Consider the following 18,453-nt stretch of genomic DNA (forward strand, 5'->3'; position numbering starts at 1 on the left):
TCAAGTGAACTTGAAGAACAGTAAGCCTTGAAGACACTTCAAGTTGAGACTGCACCAGCATCTGGATGGAATAATTACAAATACTTATAGAAGACTTGGCAGAAACATAGTATGAATACATTTTGAGATTTCTTGCAGTGGTACAAAAACAATTTTTATGTTCCAACTATTGAGGCAATGCAAAAATGGTTCAGTTTTATCATAGGAAAAATTTGTTATGTTAAAACTAGGATGTACTCTTCCAAATCTGGCAAATAGTTTTCCACCTAAATGAACCAATGAAAAATTCTACCCATTTTGTGAGGACGATAGAGATTTTTGCGAGAAAACTAGAGAGGTTAGAACGGGTTAAACATCAATAAGCGAAAAGCGAAAAGCTGCTGTGGACGAAACCTCTATCAGGGATTCGCCAAATATCTGCTAATTAATCGTTGGAATTGATGCGAGCCAGCCTTAACACTTTTCAATGTGTCAAGATATTTGAACAAGATTGGGTGGAGCAACAACATTAGTCTCCTTTTTTAAAGCTCATAAAGCAAGTGAGACAAAACAGTTTTTCCCTTACGAATGGTTTGACAGTGCGCAAAAGCTCGAGAATGAAAAAATACCTCCATACGAAGCCTTTTTCAGTAATTTGAGAAACAAACAGCAATACCCTTGATAAAGACTTTAAGGATTATCATATTACAGAATCAAGTGAACTTGATGAACAAAAGCCTTCACGAAACTTCAAGTTAAGACTGTACCAGCATCTGGATGGAATAATATCAAGTATTTACAGAAGACTTGGCAGAAGCTTGGAATGAATATATTTTAATATTTTTTGCAGTGGTACACCAACAATGATGTTGTTGCAACCATTGAAGCAATGAAAAACTGGTTCAATTTTATCATCAGAAAAAATTTGTTCTGTTAAAACATGGATGTTCTCCCAAATCTGGCAAATTTTTGTCCGTACAAAAGAACCAATGAAAAATTCTGCCCATTTCGCGTTGACGATAGAGATTTTTGCGAGAAAACTGGAGAAGTTATGACGGGTGGAACATCAATTGTGATTACGCGAAAAGCTGTTGTGGACAAAACCTTTATCAGAGATTCGCCAAATTTCTGCAAATCAATCTTTGGAATTGATGCGAGCAAGCTTCACCCATTTTCAATGTGTCAGGATATGCCAACCAACAGGATTGGGTGCAGCAACATCTGTAGACTTTTTTCTCAAAATCTATAAAGCAAGTGAGACAAGGGTTTTCCCCTTACGAGTGGTTTGACAGTGCGCACAAGCTCGAGAATCAAAAATTACCTCCATACGAAACCTTTTTCAGTAAACTGAGAAACAACATCAACCTTGATTAGGACTTTAAGGATTATCAGATTACAGGATCAAGTGAACTTGATGAACAACAATCCTTCACGAAACTTCAAGTTAAGACTGTACCAGCACCTGGTGGAATAATTACAAATATTTACAGAAGACTTGGCAGAAGCTTGGAATGAAAACATTTTAATATTTCTTGCAGTGGTACACCAACAATGATGCTGTTGCAACCATTGAAGCAATGCAGAGTTGGATCAATTTTATCATCAGAAAAAAAATGTTATGTTAAAACTCTGATGTACTCTTCCAAATCTGGCAAACACTTGTCCGCACAAATGAACCAATGAAAAGTTCTACCCATTTTGCAGAGGCGATGGAGATTTTTGCGAGAAAATTAGAGAGGTTATGACGGGTGGATCATCGGTTGAGCTTACACGAAAAGCTGATATGGACGAAACCTTGATAAGGGATTCGTCAATTATCTGCAAAGTATTCGTTGAAATTGATGCGACCCAGCTTGACCCGTTTTCAATGTGTCAAGATATGTCAACAGGTTCGGGTGGAACAATATCTTTAGACTCTTTTCTTGAAACCATTAAAGCAATTGAGACAAAAGTGTTTTTCAACATTGAGTGATTTGACAGTGCGGACAAGCTCGAGAATCAAAACTTATCTCCATACGAAGCTTTTTTTAGTAAGCTGAGAAACAAAAATAACCTTGAATAAGACTTTAAGGAATATCAGAACACAGGATCAAGTGAAATTGATGAGCAACAAGCCTTGATGAAACTTCAAGTTAAGAAACTTCAAGTTGGAGAAAATTCTTTCTAAAGTTATTCATTTTCATTGGAGAAAAAAAGATGGATCCCTTTACGGTTATTTCAGTGTGACTTAATTGTTCCAGATGAATTGAAAGCAAAATTTGCTATTTTTCCTCCAGCTTTCAAAAAAAATAAAGTTGGAAGAAATGATATCGGGGAATATATGCAAAGTTACGCCATTGAAAATGACCTTCTTGAACATCCCAGCGAACGTTAATATCTAGTTTCAAACTAGAAAGTGGTTCTATTCGTTTTCTTCTTGAACTTGGTTTACAGTGTACAAAAGCTTACAGCTTTGCACAGTATTCCCCTCGAAAATACTTCAATAGGTTTGTCCAGTCGCTTGTTGATAGTAGAAGGGAAGTAGACGAGAACTCTTTATTCGGAGTTGTTGCAGAGACTATGAAACTTATAGGTAATTAATGTTACGGTTACCAGATAAGGGATAGATCGAGACATACGATCACAAGTTTTTTGAATGATGAGAAAACACACAAAGCAAGTACTGAACCACTCATCAAACGATTCAACACTGTTCTGAAAGACTTGTACGAGACTGAGTTACTAAAGTCTACAATCGAGCACAGAAAACCCATAATTGTCAATTTTTCATTCAGCAGTATGCAAAGCTGAGAATGCTGGACCTTTAATACGTTTTTTCGACAGGTTTTGAGATGTAAATAACTTCGAGGAATCAGAAAAGGACACGGTTTTGCTGTATTTAGCTCTTGCTGAGAAAAATTTGTATGATTGTATTCGTTCAGAGAAAAAAGATGACTGGGAAAAGTTGAAAAAAAAAATTGCAGAGAATCATTCAATGGAGATTCGAAAACAAACTTTTTTCCTCGAACACGTTGTAGCATTCAAAAAGAGCACGAAGAATGAGATCTTTGACTGTTCGAAGAAGAACTATGTTTTTCAGGTGTGCGGAGATGCTATGTTTATGTCGCAAGACTTACTGCTACAATGACAACAAAACAGACAAGATGAAACTTAGCAGATAAGGGTTGCACTAAAGAGTTTTAGAGGAATCCGGCGATGGATTTATGGCAAAACTTAAAAAAAAACTCAACGAAGCAGTCAACTTGACTTCAACAAGCAGAGGATTTAGAAGCATTAATCAAATGGTTGCTACACAAGAGCAGACAGAGAAGGGGTTGAGTTATTTTTATCCAAAAAGACAAGTACAGTATGACGGGATACACACACAAAAGTTTTGAACTTGAAAATATCTTATGGTGTAGCAGCATTCCTTGCAGTACTGATTAAATAACTGAAAAATTGAAGCAGTGAGTAATATACCTTAACTTTTTAAATTTAATTTTTTCTACAAAATTTTTTTTCCAAAGTTTAGATTATTCCATAGATTTCAGCATCGTTTTGAGTAGATAGAGTACTGCTTTAACAAATAAAATCAACCAATAAATTAGTTTTTAAGTCAAATAATATCTAACTTTATGGTGTTTCAAAGTGTTTTTTGAAAAAAAATTTAAATTTTTTGAAAAAAAAATCGAAGTTTTTGCACGTACCATCGAATTACCATGAACCAAAAAAGATAAAACCTTCAGTAGCCAAGTTTTTTAATTTTGATGTTTTTCAAAGCAAATCTCTTAAAATCTGACTCGAAACATGATCATGCAGGATTTTAAGCTTTGAAAAGCCATTTGAAAAATGAGGGAATAAAGCACTTTGCTGGGAATTTATTAAAAGATTGGGTATCGGGTAGGGGATAAAAAGAGTCTTTGATATATTATCGTACAACTTTTTTAAATTAACTTCAAGCTTTCTTAGTCGGAAAACTCAATTTTAGACAACATAAACATCCAAAAAATTGCGAAAAATTTACGGATAAACGTCTTTTTCATCAAATAGAAAACCAAGTTGAAGTTTTTCTTTGCTCCTTAAGAGTAACTCGAGGAATATGAATTGTTCTTAATAGAAGTTTTTCTCATAATGAAAGAAACCGAAAACTAAATCAGTTTTAACATTGGTCAATTCTGATAGCTGGAAATCTCATTTTTTGGTTACTTTTCTCTAAAATAAGTTCATTCTGATTTTCTTTCACGCTAAAAGCATTTGATCTAAACAGTGTACAACTAATTGAAAAATATCTTTGTTTTCTCAAAAATTAAAAGTAAGTATAAATCAGTGAACAAAAAATTCCTTCCTTTTGATAATTAACAATTCTCCCATTTCTTAGATGCCGTCGCTGAATAGAAACGAGAAAGTGCCATGTTGAGGCAGCGGAAATATGTATGTTCGTCAAAACGCAGCTCGCCATGGGAAAAATTTTCTAAAGGAGTTAGTTCTTGTCCTTATTGTAGATATTTCAATTGAAATCAACAAAAAATGAACTACGCGTGGTCAATAAGCAACCTCCATCAACTTCCAATCCATCAACGGTTTGTTCGTCTTGCAAAAAAGAGTTTCCGAGTTACTACTCTCTCCAACAACATTAGAGGAAAGGACATGGAGCAAAACAACGGAAGCCAAGCAATACTGTAGCGGACTTGAACAAGATTGTGGAGGAGGAAGGGGAAGATCGAGAGAAACTCAAAGAGGAGTTAAGCGCTTGTAATATTTTCTGGTGGATAGAGAAATGAAGAACGGGAGAAAAAAGATAATTAACAATCAAATTTCAAAGCTAGATACTAAAGTGATCGAGGAAAACTTGGATGAAGTTTTGAATAAGCTGGATTTCGCTGCAAAAATCAAAAGCGCTCTTGGATGTATTCTTCGTAATGTCAAAATGGGAGAATATCGGTTTTGCCACACAAAGGAAAACACAACTTTGAAAAAAAAATGTATTCTTTGTGAATAAAAAGCATATTTGATTACCATCCAGGGAAAATTCGAAAAAGTTAACCTTGTGGAACAAGTACTCCAGATCGTCAGAATAGCAAGTGGAGATTGAAGTTGATTACTAACATGACTGTTTTTGCTGGTCTACTCAAAAACGTTCCGATGGGGTGTACAGATTCTGTGTTACCCGAACCTTTACTGAGAAATCCTTCTGTAAATTGTCTTTTATCAAACAAAACAAGCAACCTTACAAGGATCACTTGTGTCTGTTCTGAGCATCAAGGATGTATATGAATGGGTACAAGATTCATGATCCTGTTACTTCTATATATATCACCGATTTTTAATCAAATCTGGACATGATCCTTAAAACTTTCGGGGAGTATGCGTTGAAGATTTACCTCATGTTGAAGAAATGATCGGAGTGCAAAATCTTTATTTACGATTTTGAAGTACATGAGGATAATTACGCTCGTCGAGGGAGAATTGGCCCGTTGGAGGGAGAAGTGGCTCGTCGAAGTATTTGAAAGTTTGACAAAACAGTCAAACTATTACGATTCAACAATCATATCACTCATACAGATGACATAGATAGTTTTTTCAAATGTTTTCGATGCCCTAGATGTAATGGCTTTTTCAAACGGCCAGACTTTTTTAACAGACATCTTATGACTTGTAATGATCGAGTGCGACACATTTACCATCAAAATGTAAATACATTTCGAGAAATGCTGTTTGATTTTCGAAGGTTTAAATATTCTTGTTTCGAAAGATAACAAACCATTCAACAACCTAACAATTTTCCATTTTGAGTCAATATGTCTTCCAACAGATGAACTGAAAGGCTACCTAAACAACAACTTACATTGAAAAACACGTTCTAGTTATGTATCCTTATCCTCGAACCTGATAGACGAACCGACTTTTTTTTATAACAAGGAGCCGCAAAAGCTAAAGCTGATTATCGATTTCGAAATCAATCCTGAATTTTTGGCAGGGAAAACTAAATCGAAAAGAGAACAAAATTTCAAGATGTTGAAAGAGTAGTGAATGAGCGGATTTCAAAAGTTTTTAAAGAGTTGATCGGAATATGTCAAAATCGTTCAACTGAAAACTTGAATATGAAGACGAATGTATCGAGGACAGAGAGGAAACTGAAAAGTCAACTTAGTTTTTGGGAATGCAGAAAAAAGAGCTGATTGATTTGAAACGAAACCTGGAGAGGTTGTTAACACGTTACCTCTAATTGGATTTAACAATAAACCTGATCTAACAATGAATCTGAACTTGATCAAGAACCCTCTGATTTCCTACGTAATCAATAAAAAAGAAGCTGAACCAATGCTTATCAGTAAAGCTAATTTATTTACATCCTTCAAGTATGGCGAGATGCAGTTTCTCGATATCATGAAGTTCTGGCGGGAGCAACATCTTTTGACTCCTTACGAGTGGTTTGACAGTGCGGACAAGCTGGATAATCAAGAATTACCTCCAAACGAAGCCTTTTTCAGTAAACTGAGAAACAACAATTCTCTTGATAAAAACTTTAAGAAATAAAGATTATCAGAACTTGCGATCAAGTGGACTTGATGAACAACAAGCCTTGAAGAAACTTCAAGTTAATATTGTACCAGCATCTGGATGGAATAATTACAAATATTTACAGACATCTTGGCAGAAACCTTTCTAGAATGAATACATTTCAAGATTTCTTGCAGTGGTACAAAAACAATGATGTTGTTCCAATTCTTGATGCAATGCCAATTTGGACGAATTTTATCATCAGAAAAAAATTGTTATGTTAAAATTTGGATGTACTCTTCCAAATCTGGCAAATTTTGTCCGCACAAGTGAACCAATGAAAAATTTTACCCATTTTGTGAAGACAATAGAGATTTTTGCGAGAAAACTAGAGAAGTTATGGCGGATTGAACATCAGTTGTATTTACGCGAAAAGCTGTTGTGGACAAAATCTTTATCATGGATTCGCCAAATATCTGCAAATCAATTGTTAGAATTGATGCGTGCTAGCTTTATCCCTTTCCAATGTGTCAAGATATGTCAACAGGATTGGGTGGAGTAAATCTTTACACTCCTTTCTTAAAGCCTATCAAACAAGGGAGACAAAATGGGTTTCTCCTTTACGAGTCGTTTGATAGTGCGCACAAGCTCAAGTATCAAAAATTACATCCATACGAAGCCTTTTTCAGTAAACTGAGAAACAACAACCCTCTTGATAATGACTTTAGGGATTATCAGAAGTTAGGATCAAGTGAACTTGATGAACAACAAGCCTTGATGAAACTTCAAGTTAAGAAACATCAAGTTGAAGAAACTTCTTTTTCCAATGTATTCTTCGTTATTGGAGAAAAAAGGTGGATCCTTTTATGGTTATTTCAGTGTGACTTAATTTTTCCAGATCAACTGAAATCAAAGCTTGCTAATTTTCCTTCAAATTTAAAAAACTGAATTTGGAAGAAAGTATATCGGGGAATATATGGACAATTACGCCATTGAAAATTTTTTTTTGAACATCCCCAGTGAATGTTAATATCTAGTTTCAAACTATAAAATGGTTCTATCATTACTCCTCTCTTCTTTTGCTGCAATGAACCTGGTTTACATTGTACAAAATTTACAGCTTTGTACAGTATTCACCTCAAAAATGCTTCAAAAATTTGTTCAGTCGATTGTTGATGATAGAAGGGAAGGAGACGAGAACTCTTTATTTGGGGTTGTTGCAGAGACTATGAAACTTTTAGGTAATTCATCTTACGGTTACCAGATAATGGATAGACCGATACATCACAAATTACTTAAATGATGAGGAAAAACTTAAAGCAATTAAATAACCCCTCTTCAAACGGTTGAACACTGTTCTGAAAGACTTGTACGAGACTGAGTTACTAAAGTCTACAATCGAGCACAGAGAGCCCATAACTTTCGGATTTTTCATTCTGTAATATGCAAAGTTGAGAATGCTGGACCTTTGCTACATTTTTTGACATGTTTTGTGATGTAAATAAAGTCGAAGAATCAGAAATGGATACGGTTTTGCTGTATTTAGCTCTTGCTGAAACAAATATGTTTGATTGTATTCGTTCGGAGAAAAAAAATGACGGGGAAAAATGAAAGAAACTGATTGTAGAGATTCATTTTGAGAAGATTTGAAAACAAACTTTTTTCCACGAACATGTTCTAGCGTTCACAAAAAGCACGATAAACGAGATCTTGACTGTTCAAAGAATAATTTAGATGTGCGGAGATGCTATGTTTAAGTAGCAAGACTTATTGTTGCAATGACAACAAAACAGACGAGATGAAAATAAGCAGCAAATGGTTGCACTAAACAGTTTTAGAGGAACCCGGCGATAGATCTATGGCAAAATACAGGAAAAAACTCATAGAAGCAATCAACTTGACTTCAACAAGCAGAGAATTTAGAAGCATTAATCAAATGGTTGCTACGTACGAGCAGACAGAGAAGGGGTTGAGTTTTTTTCCCTAAAAGACAAGTTCAGTATGACGGAATACACTCACAAACTTTCGAATTTGTAAATAACTTATAGTGTAGCAGCATTCAATGGAGTATTGATTAATTCACTGAAAGCTTGCGGTAAAATGATTATACGAAGCAGTGATTAATATACTTTGTCTTTTAAATTTTTTTTTTGATAGATTACTGTTTTAGAAAATAAGATCAACCAATAAATTAGTTATTAAGCCAAATTATATCTAACTTTATGGTGTTTCAAAGTTTTTTGAAAAATTTTAAATTTTTCGGTACAAAAATCTAAGTTTTTGCACATACCATTGAGTTACCATGAACCAAAAAAATAATACCTTCATCACACAATCTACACTCAATACTGATATTTTACAGTTACATAACGCGCGCCAAGACTACTGCGATAAAAATTAAAAACCAAAAAATACCGTTTTTCTTACCATTCTCCCAACTTTGAAACCATACCATTCCCTATCTTAAAACATTGGGAAACCTTTACCCTAACTTAATGCATTAGAAAATCTATTCCCTATCTCAATACATAGCTTGCAGACCGGATGTTCCACTCCCTATCTTAAAACATGGGGATCTGCAAGGACTCCTCCACCCCCCCCCCCCCCCCCCCCCTCAACCTCTCTCACTCTTCTTCTACTGAGGTTTCAACTTGACACAGTAGATTTTCATCTCTTATTTTTTAGGACCACAACCACAATGACCACCACATAAGAATTAGCGACTGCCTCACATCAGACAAAAATCTCTCAGTGCTTAAGCAGTCAAGGTAAAGCCCGACACAAGCTTTTTGTCTTTTGGAAGCTAAGAAATTCCACACCATCGACAAAAAGCACGTCACCCAGCAGTGCATTCTGCTGATATTTTTGTTTTTATCTTCGATTCAGTTCCATCAAACACGCCATTGACCATACGACTTTGGAAATGGCTTCAACTTATCTGGAGCGCTGAACCTCGATGGGACAAATCCCTCAACCTGGAACAACTGACGGATTTAATCGAGTGGTTTGACAATTACAACCAACCAGTGATAAGTACCTGTTAAAAACTACTTTAGAACGATAATGAAAATTCTCGACACACAATTTCATATATTTGACAACGACAAGGAGCTTGCCTTTGTTTCAACTTTTTTTTTTCAGGATCACAAATGCAAACCAAACAGTGGAAGTAGGGTTCTTAATGAGAAAAGCACCAGTAGCCTACCTCAAAAAAAATGACAATACCTCTTCCAGAACTAACCTTGCATACTTTGTCATAGAGCAGCTCGACTTCAGATCAGCAGTCTTACAGTCTGAGCTAACAGTACGAACTTTCTACAATGGATCAACTCACCAAGTCAGCGCGAACTGATCTTCATTCCCAACCGCCTAATTTCATCTTGGACGACGGTAATCAGTTTGGCCCGCACATTTGAAATTACAGCCTTCGACCAATATTCGAACTAAAGAAATCAGCCAATAAATATTCTCAGAAGACAGTTTTGTCAGTAACTGACGACCTCCGATTCAGCATGTGGAATGAGGAGCTCTAAAATTAACAGTCCATGTCAAGTTCAGTAAAATGAACCTCGAAGCGAGAAACCAAGGCCAGATAACACTTCTGGACGTCAACAATATCTTCGCGTTTATTGTTAAGAGATGCTAAATTGGCTGGTTCCGAAGTTAAATTGACTGCTGTTTGACAAAAAGTTACCCAGACCCGCCCTCAGCCGACCACATACACTCTGCCCATTCTACGATAAACATGAATCTCTTTGAACGAAGGGACGACTCAGCAAAGCAGTAAGTCTTCTCCCCAGCCGCCACCCGGTACCCTTAGACGCGAAAAAACAGTCTATGTATCTCTAACTGCAGCATTTCATATAGCAGCAACAAGTCTTCTAGATTTCTAACTCTTGGAAAACTCCGAAAAATCTATCCGACAGTGCCTACCGTGCCACAGACAACGCCAAGAACAAAACACGCCTCAAATGACCGACTTGCTTCTCGTTAGACTGCAAGCATCTTAAAACAATTAACCCTCCCTCGCACCAGGAAGTGACTTCATTGAACCCTTCGCAACCAACAAAAAACAATGGAACTTTTTTCGAAAGAAAAAATTTACTCTTCACCTGCGTGGTTGTTTGAGCAGTGCATACTGAAATCTACATTTTCCTTGACTTTCACGGATTCTCTCCACCAAGTAATTAGATCACGCATCCTTAACGACAAGTGTTTTTCTGCGTTCTTCTGCGAAGTAGAAGCAGTCATCAACTCTCGCCCCTAATAACGTGTCAACAGACCCGACAAATTGGGGACCTCTCATGCCCAATCAACTTGGACGACCATCTGTGAACCTGCTACCTGTTTTGTTTCAGCGATGACATTTAACAATCTCTGCTTCATGAAAACACTCACTCATCCAGCAAGGCTTGAAACATCTTCTACACAAATAGCTGCCTAAACTCAGTCAACGACAAAAACAGGAGGCGAGAACTTACAATAAGGAGACCGTGTGTGGATACTCAAAATCCTCCCGCCTCGCGGTCTTTTGCTCCTAGGACGGGTACCCCGGGTCAGATGGAATAGTCAAATTGTGTGAAGTACAAAACAAACATGGAAGACTCGCAAGACACGCTATAAAACTCTCTTTACTTTGGGAGACTCAGAAGAAACCATCTCCCATCAACAACAACTTCATTAACGAAAAATGAACAATTGATTACGAATATGATTTCAACTGGTCGCCGGCTAACCATTTTCCGAACTTGCAACCTGCATGTGGACCCGGCTTTGTTCTCGAAACTTTGAAGCACGTGTCAAAAACTTTCAAAACAATACGCAGACAACATTAAAAACCAAAAAAAAAGTTAAAAACCCAAGTTTAATCAAGTCAATTTTGAAAAGACATTTTTATTTACCTTAGCGAGCAGATCAATTATTTCAGCTAAGTAGCCTTTTATGTGTAATGGATATCAGACTTTATGTAACGACCAATGTTCGGTGTATGGTAATGAAAGCCAGGTGTTCTGTAACAGAAACAAACCATCAAAAGCTCTCATTACCTCTCTCATCTCCTGTGAGATATTTAGGTTTTGGAACGGTTTAATGTCCCCTACACTCCTTTACTGTCACCCTCTTAGTTCACATGTCTAGTTGAACTCATTTTGCCCCTACAGAACTAGTCCGCGACAAAAACAAAAAAAATTTGCATTTTTCTTGAACCTATTTTATAGAGTCTCAAGTTATATCTGGTCGTATTAACAGCTGTCGTCTTAGTGATGGGGCACTGATTCTAATTGTACTAACTGAATAGGCTGGAGTCCTATGCTGTCCATGCCGGGACAGTAGCAGAGGAAGAGACAGAGGGCCGTCTCGAACACCAGTCCGGCTAGGAGAACCATGTTGGACGTGAGTCCCTGCACGAAAAGGGAGTTCCTCCTCGTCTTTGAGATGATGAGGTCAGCCCACTGTACTATGACTATGCTGACGAAGAAGGCAGTGTTGCATGTCTGCTCCAGTATTTTTCGTTGGCTATACGACTACAACAGAGTCATACACTGGAGGAACTTTGTCTTTGTTTGTTTTATTTTTTGTCTTTTTTGTTCTTTTTCACGCATGTACCATAAATACTCCTCAGAATAGACTGATTGACGTATCATACTAAAACTTATAAGTCGTGCGTCAATCGCCTTTCAAAAAATTTCTCGTGCTGAGACAGACACATCGGTTGGAAAGTTTTGATTTTTAGTCTAATTTGGAGCGAGTACGCGAGCGAGTAGCGCGAAAAGCTTATTATGCGGCTATTTTTAGTTTTTTCTCAAACTAATTTTTTGTTAACAAAAATAAGGAAAAAAATATTTAGTACTTAGCTGTGGGAAACTTTTTTGGAAGTTTTTGCTGAGAGTTGCTGAGCAAAAACAGTTGCAGCCGCTAAACGAATCTATTAACCTACGAAAAAAAAATGTTTTTCTTAAATTCTTTTTTTTTCTATTTTTGTGATTAAATTTACTTCAGATAACTGTTTGATAAGGAAACTAAGTGATAAAATTTTTTGGATATTTTAAATTTAGCTGCTCAAACCACGCACAAAAAAAACGAATGAAAAAAATTCTTTTTTTTTTGTTTGTTTTTTTTTGTTTCAAAACAGCTCAAATGTCATCATTTTGAGTTGACGTTACTCAAATACCAAAAGTTCAAGGTACCTACTCGGCTTATTTTTTTTCAAATTGTTATACTGCAGTGCGACTTATGAATTTTAAAACCCTTATGATAATTGAGATCAGGGGTGGATCTAAGATTTTCTCGAGGGGAGGCTGTTCTCGCTAGAATTCATAGCGAGAAAAACCAAGGTCGTAACCAGTGAATTTTCTGATGAACGAAGACCAGTGAGTGAAAAAAGGCGAAAACTGAAAGATTGAAACAAAGTTCACAAATTGTTCAGGCACCATTTTAAAGTTGATTTTTTAATGTTTTCATTTTGCGCATTTTATGACATAGAATTCTGCTTTTAAATACCGAAATTTATGGCAGTTCGTTATTCTTTGTTGACTTGTAATTTTCGAAAATTACCGTTAATTTACGTATGAATTGAAATGTTGTCAATCGGCCAGCTACCCAAAACCGATCTGCTTCAGAACCGAAACGAGGCAGAAATAGAGGCGGATTTTCAAAATATTTTCGAAATGTTATCAATTTTTTTCTAGGCCGACTAAACTGATTTTCAGAAAATTTTTAAAAGTTTTGAAAAATCATGCCAAAATGAGCGTTTTAGGGTATTTTTTGAAAGTTTTGACCAAAAAGTTGCGTTTTTACGGCGCGCGCGTCCCCCTCAAAGTTAGTATATGTTAGCACCGAAGGCACTCTTAGAAATCTTTTAGGGTCCGTCAGTCAAAATTGAAGATCTGAAAAAAGTAGCCTCTGGGTCGGCAGGGAAAAAGGCGTTTGACCCCTACCCCGTCCGCTTCTTTAAGTCCGCTGGTGGAACGGTGGAACAAATGTTAAAAAACGACAAAAGTGAATAGTTATGCTGCAAAGAGGATCTTTTCTCACCCAGCGTTGTCCCAATGAGTCCTGCAGATTGTTCACATTCTCATCCTCCCACTCATCCCGCAGTCCAAACAGGATGTCTGGTTGGAATCCATTCACACCCATAACCACAAAATAAGCAAAGAAACCAGCTGCCGCCTGCATGATACCTGCAACAGAAAGTATTTCTGAAAGTAAGGAAGTTCAGTTTATTACAGTGAAATATTACGAGGCCAAACTGTGCACTGGATAGGCGCACAATTTTGTGTCTTTATGTGTCTGGACTCCATGGGCAAACCTTTACACATGTTCCAAATTGTACGTGGATTCTAATTGCAAAATTTCCGTGGATTCCGCGTAAAAATACCTGTAATGTAAATTTTGTCGGCACATTTGTTGTGTCGGGGATTCCGCAGCAAGCGAAAATAGCTAGTTTTTCTGGATGCCGCAACTGTAAGCTCAACCCGCAAATGTAAGCTCAATTTTTAAGCTCAATCTGCATATGTAAGTGAATTCCGCAAGCTGATGCGGAATCCAGATCAACTACCTATTTTCGCTTGTTCCGGAATCCGCGACACAACAAATGTGCCGACAAAACTTACATTACAGGTATTTGTACGCGGAATCCACGGACGTTTTGTAAGTGGAATCCACTTACAATTTGGAACATGTTTGAAGGTTTGCCTAAGAGTTTTGTTTATTACTGAACTTGCCTATGAAAAAAAAAACTGGAATTTTTATCTATAGCAATGCGGAATTTAAAGTCAAGGATTTAACCCTTGTCAGCGGAATTCCCGAACAAATCTCAAAACATTTGTTAACTAAGTCGGTAGATGCCACTTTTTAGTAGTTTAAAAAAAAACACAACACCGATTAAATTGAACTTTTGGAGTCATTGAGTTGAGAGTGTATGGAAATACAAAACACAGCAAATCGCCAAATTAGGTCAGGCTTTGAGATTGCGTCAATCCCAAGTACTGGTTTTGGAAGCAAAACGACGAAAAAAGTCAGTATTTGTAGTCATTGTTTTGAGAGTGCATAGAAACACAACACACAGCATATCGCCAAATTAGGTCAGTATTTGGGATTGCGTCAATCCCAAATACTGATTTTGGAAGCATAACGCCGAATAAACTCAATATTTGTAGTCATTGGGTCGAGAATTTTTGAAAACTAAACGCACAGCATATCGCCGAATTAGAATTAGGTCAGTATTTAGGAATCCATCAATCCCAAAAACTTGATGAGCTAGACGATTTTGATTCTAGGGAATTGAGATCGAAGTTGAGATCGAAGTTGACAGGATTAGAGATCGAAGTTGGGTTGGCAGGATTTGAGGCGAAACGTTTGTTATTTCAACTGGTAGTTCATTAATGTAGTAATTGAAATTGATTTTTCTGATGACCAGCTAGTAAATAAAACATATAGTTTTAAACGCTATACTACACATATACATGTTAGCATTCTACCGCATACCAGCAGACTCGAGGTTAACCGACGATGAAAACATTGTCGACTTCTTTTACGCCGACCAAATTGATTTTCTGACCTCTCACAAATCAATATAAAGACCCAATTGGTATCAAAATGTCTGCGCAGCAGGCAAAAATTTGAAAAACAAAACAGGTAAAAAAAATGAAGACTTTTGGATCGGTAGGGGGCCAAATCTATGGTAGAAAAGTATCTGTGCTATTGCACAGCAACCGATTGCCCTTCTTTTTTCACTTATTGACTCAATAAGTGAAAAACGAAGGCCAACCGGTTGCTGTGCAACTGGCACAGAACTTTTCTACCACAGAAATGATTTATGGAAAAAAAGACTTAATATAAAGAGAGTGAATATAAGTAAAATAGCCAAAGCCTATCTTCAAGTTTTTTGAAAGTCGAAACACGTTTGAAAGGGCTTTCAAATGACATTTAGATTGAGTCTCTACGAGTTTTCCTTAAGGAAGCCAGGGCGTTCTTTCCTCAGGGATTCGACCCCCTATTGATCCAAAAGTCTTCCTTTTTTGGCCTGTTTTTTTTTTCAAAAATTTCCCTGCTGCGCAGACATTTTGATCAAAGTTGGGTCTTTATAGTGATTTGGGAGAGACCAGAAAATCAATTTGGTCGACCTAAAGATGAGTCCTTTTGTTTTCAAACAAAGTTGAGGCCTGAATTTGACGCACAAACCAACCAATCATGCCGTAGACCAAAGTGATCATTCGGTGGTTCACTAGTCTGTCGTTGACTGGGTCTCTCGGCTTTCGTTTCATGATGTCACTCTCGGCTGGCTCGTAGGCTAATGCGATTGCAGGCCACAAGTCAGTGCCCACGTCAATCAACAGGATGGTAACTGTGCTCAGAGGGAGGGGGATGGCGAAGAGAACGTAAGCTGAAATGAGAATGTTATTCTTACTTTGACCATCGTAATTTGAATGTTAGATTTCCAACAAAAATTTGTTCGTTTTCTTCAAACACCCCCCCCCCCCCCCCCTCATCAACCACTTCCAAATGTGACAAGAGGGACTTCAAAAAAATGCAAATGGGTTTATGCAAAACTTGAAAACGTTTTTTAAGTAGAATGATATGTTTTTTTGACAGGGGTGAGAAAGAAAAAGAAGTGCACGCCTAAGAAGGGGGTGATTTCGGGGATGTTGCTGGAGAGAGTGTATGCGATGGACTTCTTCAGGTTGTCGAAGATGAGTCGGCCCTCTTCCACCCCAGTGACGATTGAGGCGAAGTTGTCGTCCAACAGAATCATGTCAGCAGCCTGTTTGGACACATCGGAGCCAGAGATGCCCATCGCTATTCCTATAACTCGTATGATTATGTGATAGACTGTTTTTTTTTGACAAGAACTCAAATAACGAGTGTAGATTTCCAAGGGCCCAATTTCGAATGTGACAATGAAGGAAGCTTAGTGTACAGGCTGAACTTTTACGAATCTCTTTAACTGAAGAAACATTAACTGAAAGAGCGCTTCCAGAATTCAAACCATTCTGAGAACAAGCTTGCGATGGCAACTTAAATGAGAGAACAAAAATCTGCGTCTAATCAAATGACAAATGAAGAAAATTGGAAAGTTCGATGAGCATGAGGTGGTCAAACCTGCTGCATGAAAAAATCACAAACCAATATCAGCTTTTTTGAGGGCTGGTGAGTCATTGACTCCATCGCCCGTCACAGCTACTATCTTGCCCGCCCTCTGACACCCTTCGACTATATTTAACTTCTGCTGAGGAGATGTCCTCGCAAACACTATCTCGTCATTATTCTTCAACACATTGGCCAGATCATCTTCCGACATGTCTTTTAGGTCGTTTCCATGAATCACAGCCGCCCTCGGCTTCCTAAATGGCGAGCGTCCTGTTTTTTCTGCCACCAAAAAGCACGCCTAGTTTAGTCTGTGGCGTTTCTTGTCGCTTGGCAGATCATTTATTGGCCAAAACTGATAATATAACATTTTAAATTTTCAAAAATCTATTTTTTTGCCAAAACTTCTGGCTTTAGAATTTCAACTGAACCCATTAAGAGTAAATTCTGCCTTTTTAATTGAACAATTTGTTCTCACTTTTTGCTAGCCTTGTCATCATCCTCGTCGTCCCCTGTATCTTGGGCTGCTTTCTTCGGATCTTCAGTAGTCTCTGTGTCATCAGTTATAATGCCCACTTGCTCTGCGATTGCCTTCGCAGTTGTCGGGTGGTCTCCAGTCACCATTATGATCTTAATCCCCGCATCGCGGCACTTCGCGACTGCATCTGGAACCGCGGCTCTCGGTGGATCAATCATCGACATCAATCCCACGAAGCACAAGTCCTCCATCGGGAAATTGGGGTCATCCGTATTGAACTTGAAATCAGGAGGGAACTCTTTGGGGTCAAGCTCTTTCTGAGCAAACCCTAGAACCCTTTCGCCTTTCCCGCCCAATTCCCTATAAGCTTCTTCGAATGAGTTCTGTTTCATTTTCCCGAAGTCTTCCTCTTCGCCGCTAATCATGATAGTTGAACACATGTCGGAAATTCGTTCAGGCGCGCCTTTGATCACGAGTAGCGTTTTGTCATCATCTGTTTTGTGGATTGATAGCTACAATGAAAACGGCATTTTTGACCTAGTTTGCGAACAATAGCATGCGGCAATTTTTGAAAATCACCCCTTCCCCCTCGAAAAAATATTAGAGCGCATGTAAACAGTAAAAAGCAAACACTTTCATGAATAGTCCAGCGTAATAATGTATGTACTTTTTCATAATTCGGAGTACATGGCAGCAATAATTAAAAATTAGCTAGATGATTTGGCGAGAAAATTAATGTATGAATTGGTTCACGGAAATTGGTCGACCAGAATACTGGAACCTGATCTAAACTATATTTTATGATTGGATAAATTAAATGTTTTACCAATGTAAAGTATTTAATATTAACCAATCATGATCCATCTAACTAACAACCCACTTATTTGTAAGTGCTGAAGTTACTTGTAATTTCAGCACCAGAGAGATTTGAATTTAACTTAGAAATTAGTTGGACTCTCCCGAGCACTTCAGCAGCCGCAATAAACCAGTATACCCTAGATCTATTGAGCCTAGCAGAGACTAGTTAAACAACCTGAGACTAGATAGTATAAGAGTAAGATTAGGATCGGTATTAGACTAAGAAGTTGCACGAATCTATCCGGCCGAAAATAAGATAGCGTGACGAGCAGACGGTGTACCCTATCCGAAATTACTCTATGAGTTACACTTCGGTTCTAACTCATCTGGTGCGACCATAAGTCTCGAACAAGACCTTAATAGATTAGAATTAACCAAAAATAGATTAGAAATTAGACAAAAACATTTACAAAATGTTATACGACAATAATTTAATTGAAATGTCTCTCCGACTCAATAGATCAGAGCCAATATTCCGAACCATAACAGAACTACCCGGAATTGGAAGAAGACCTCGAACCAAAGACGACATACGACAAAGTAGAAACTTGCCGTATAGTTATATGATAGTTCGG

At 37.5% G+C, this 18,453-nt stretch overlaps 1 protein-coding gene across 1 annotated transcript in view; it reads right to left on the reverse strand.

Moving 5' to 3' along the window:
- LOC134839861 (sodium/potassium-transporting ATPase subunit alpha-3-like) overlaps nucleotides 1-18,453 on the reverse strand; it is a 151,355-nt gene that overhangs the window by 65,038 nt on the left and 67,864 nt on the right. The window contains exons 11-16 of the mRNA XM_063855483.1: nucleotides 17,032-17,532; nucleotides 16,582-16,795; nucleotides 16,078-16,260; nucleotides 15,644-15,841; nucleotides 13,492-13,637; nucleotides 11,749-11,981 (exon numbers count right to left, since the gene is read on the reverse strand). Of these exons, the coding sequence (XP_063711553.1) occupies nucleotides 11,749-11,981; nucleotides 13,492-13,637; nucleotides 15,644-15,841; nucleotides 16,078-16,260; nucleotides 16,582-16,795; nucleotides 17,032-17,532 (1,475 nt within the window). The remainder of the gene's footprint in view (nucleotides 1-11,748; nucleotides 11,982-13,491; nucleotides 13,638-15,643; nucleotides 15,842-16,077; nucleotides 16,261-16,581; nucleotides 16,796-17,031; nucleotides 17,533-18,453) is intronic.

The sequence above is a fragment of the Symsagittifera roscoffensis genome, chromosome 2 (genome assembly GCF_963678635.1).
Source record: "Symsagittifera roscoffensis chromosome 2, txSymRosc1.1, whole genome shotgun sequence".
In the NCBI taxonomy this organism is placed as follows: domain Eukaryota; kingdom Metazoa; phylum Xenacoelomorpha; order Acoela; family Convolutidae; genus Symsagittifera; species Symsagittifera roscoffensis.